We start from the raw sequence: 2635 nt of genomic DNA, 5'->3' as shown, positions 1-2635 counted from the left end.
TGTGTGTGTGTGTGTGTGTGTGTGTGTGTGTGTGTGTGTGTGGAGACCGTTCTGGCCTAGAGTTCTGGAAATCTGTCACAAAACCTGAAATAGTCTGCAATGCCCCGCAAAACCCTGGCCTTGTCATCTTAAAGTAATGGTCTCTCTGATACGTGCGTGGATTGGGGCCTCATGTAGGGCACACAGCCAGGGTAAAGCTTGAGGTTAGGCAGGGCTTGGAGACCCTGCTGCCAGTGATAAAAGGGGCCCTAAATCAAGGAGATGCTCTCTAAAAGAGATGGGAAATCCAGAGCACGATGGGGGCCCAGGCAAAGGCTCAGCCGAAGTTCAGTAGAGAATAATTCAACACCGATGCAGAGCATCACTGGGACGTAGGCAAGTGGTTAATGTCAGTTTACCGAAGAGACATTAAGATACGGACCTTATTGTTAACAATTGCTTCAGAGTCGTCAAAGACAAAGTCTCCATCGTAGCTACGTGCGAAACACACGAGGGAAACAAATCCCACAAGTAACTTAGCCCAGAGAGGAGGAAGAATGGAAGACGGAATGATGTGATCCAAATCAGCATCCCACTCGGCCATCCTGAAAACTGCAGGCCGCCGGCCTCTTGCTCCAGCATTATGCTGGCTAGAAACCTGCAAGAAAAGCGACACGACATAAATATTGATCATTGCCTTGTTAGGAATGTTTATACAGTAGACATGTTTACCTCAAGTGAAAAAGAGCTAGACACTCTTATTCATTTATGCTGTGGGTTTATAGGATGTGATCATTAACAGCTTTATATCATCGTTTCAAAACTCGAGTGGACAGAAAAATCACGTGGGACACACGTAGATTCTCCTGGGCCCAAATACAACCTACCAAGTCAGAAGTCCTTGGGCTTCTGATGCTGGATTATCCTTGAGAAACATTGATTTAAGGGAATCCTATGTTTATCAGCCCCATAAGGCAAATCATTTTTATAGTCCTTGAACCAGTTTACAAAGTTGAAAAAAAAAAACCAGTTACCATCTTGCTTCTTCCAACCAAGAAAAATCAATAAATATTCATTGTTGGGTCTTAGCACATTGTGTGTGTTCGTGTGTGTGCGTGAAGCATGGTCCTGACTCTGAAAGAGCTTACAGCCTATCTGCAGAACACAGACACTCCTGCCAGTTAAATGAAAATCTGGGAGAGAGTTTAATAGAGGTGAGGTCGCAGGGCACATGACCGTGGTTCCCACACAGGGGACAGACAGAGGAAGGAGGGCACACTGCAGACTGACAGGCTGGGGACAGCATCATTCCAGAAGGAGGAACTGTACCCTAAAGGAGAACACTGGGAGCTATTCCAGGTGAGGACACGACCTCCAATATTGGTGAAGGAGTCAAGTTAAAAACAGACACGTCTTTTAACTTTTCTTTCAAAGGGGCAAACGTTAAAGCCAGAAATTTCATTTCTCAGTCTTGCCATTTCTTAGTTCTGTGGCCCTGTGTGTGCCACCTATCCTTAGCAGTCCACTTCTTGTGTACTTTGCAAACCAAAAGAACTTTCCAGCAGTGAGAGTTGCCTCAGAGCTTCCTGACTTGGAATTTGCCCAAACAAGTATCAAACTCCCCCTCCTCTCCAATCACACTGCATCTGTCCCCATTCCCCACACCCTCAATAGGCACTTCCTTTGGTTCTACCAGGATCACGTCTGGGTCAAACTGCTTAGAGGTTCCAATTCTGTGTAACTTTGGCCAAGTTACTTCACCTCTCTGGGCCTCAGTTTCCTCACCTCTAAAATGGGGATGATAACTGGGTCCACCTTACATGGTCGTCATGAAGGTTAAGCAACACACCCACCTAAAGTGCTTAGAAACACTGCCTGGGTTTAATGAACGCCGAGGGAAGGTTACCTGTTATTACTAGTACTTTCTTCAAAGAGGGAGAAAACACAGGCACAGAATTATTCTCTTTTGAGGATCCCCTGGAGGATTTGGTGGACTGGTACTGAGGCTCTCATCTTCCCCAGTAAGGGAGCAGGGCCCCACTCCTTCATGCTGAGATGGAAGAAAACCCCAGGCCCCTTGATTGGAGAGGCAGTTTAGATGTACAGCGGACCCTTGAACGACTCAGGCGTCAGGGGCACTGACCCTCCTCGCAGTTGAAAATCTATGTATAACTTATTATAAGTTCGTATCTGTGGTGCCTCCCCATCCGGGGACTCAATTAACCACAGATCTTGTAGTAATGTAGTCTTTTTTTATTTTTTGGCCTCGCTAAAAAATGGGGCATGCAGGATCTTAGTTCCCAGACCAGGGATCAAACCCACGCCTCCTGCAGTTCTGTTTTGTTTTAGTACTGTAGTCTTTGCTACGGAAAATAATCTGCATATGAGTGCACCCACGCAGTTCAAAACCGTGTTGTTCAAGGGTCAACTGTATTTGTTTCCAGGTCTCCAAGGAAATACCCCAGATTATGGAATCAATAAGAAGTCAGCCCAAGAGGCCATCCAAGGTCACAGGTGCTGGAAAGCGGTTCAAGTTTACAATCCGGAAATGAAAGGCTCGGCAACTCTCTCAGCACTGGGCCCTAGAGCTTCTCCACCTGATGTAACTCATGCTCTCAGCAAGTGCAGGGGGTGAGGGTGAGGGTGAGGGTGGGGG

The 2635-nt window shown here is 46.7% G+C and overlaps 1 protein-coding gene across 1 annotated transcript in view; it reads right to left on the bottom strand.

Moving 5' to 3' along the window:
• The window catches only part of TMTC4 (transmembrane and tetratricopeptide repeat containing 4), a 66611-nt gene that overhangs the window by 60380 nt on the left and 3596 nt on the right, over positions 1-2635 (bottom strand). The window contains exon 2 of the mRNA XM_029210450.1: positions 422-637. Within this exon, the coding sequence (XP_029066283.1) occupies positions 422-583 (162 nt within the window). The 5' untranslated portion in view covers positions 584-637. The remainder of the gene's footprint in view (positions 1-421; positions 638-2635) is intronic.

The sequence above is a fragment of the Monodon monoceros genome, unplaced genomic scaffold, assembly GCF_005190385.1.
Source record: "Monodon monoceros isolate NGI ecotype Baffin Bay Population unplaced genomic scaffold, NGI_Narwhal_1 Super_Scaffold_8, whole genome shotgun sequence".
NCBI classification, from domain to species: Eukaryota; Metazoa; Chordata; class Mammalia; order Artiodactyla; family Monodontidae; genus Monodon; species Monodon monoceros.
This window is presented reverse-complemented; position numbering and strand designations above follow the sequence as displayed.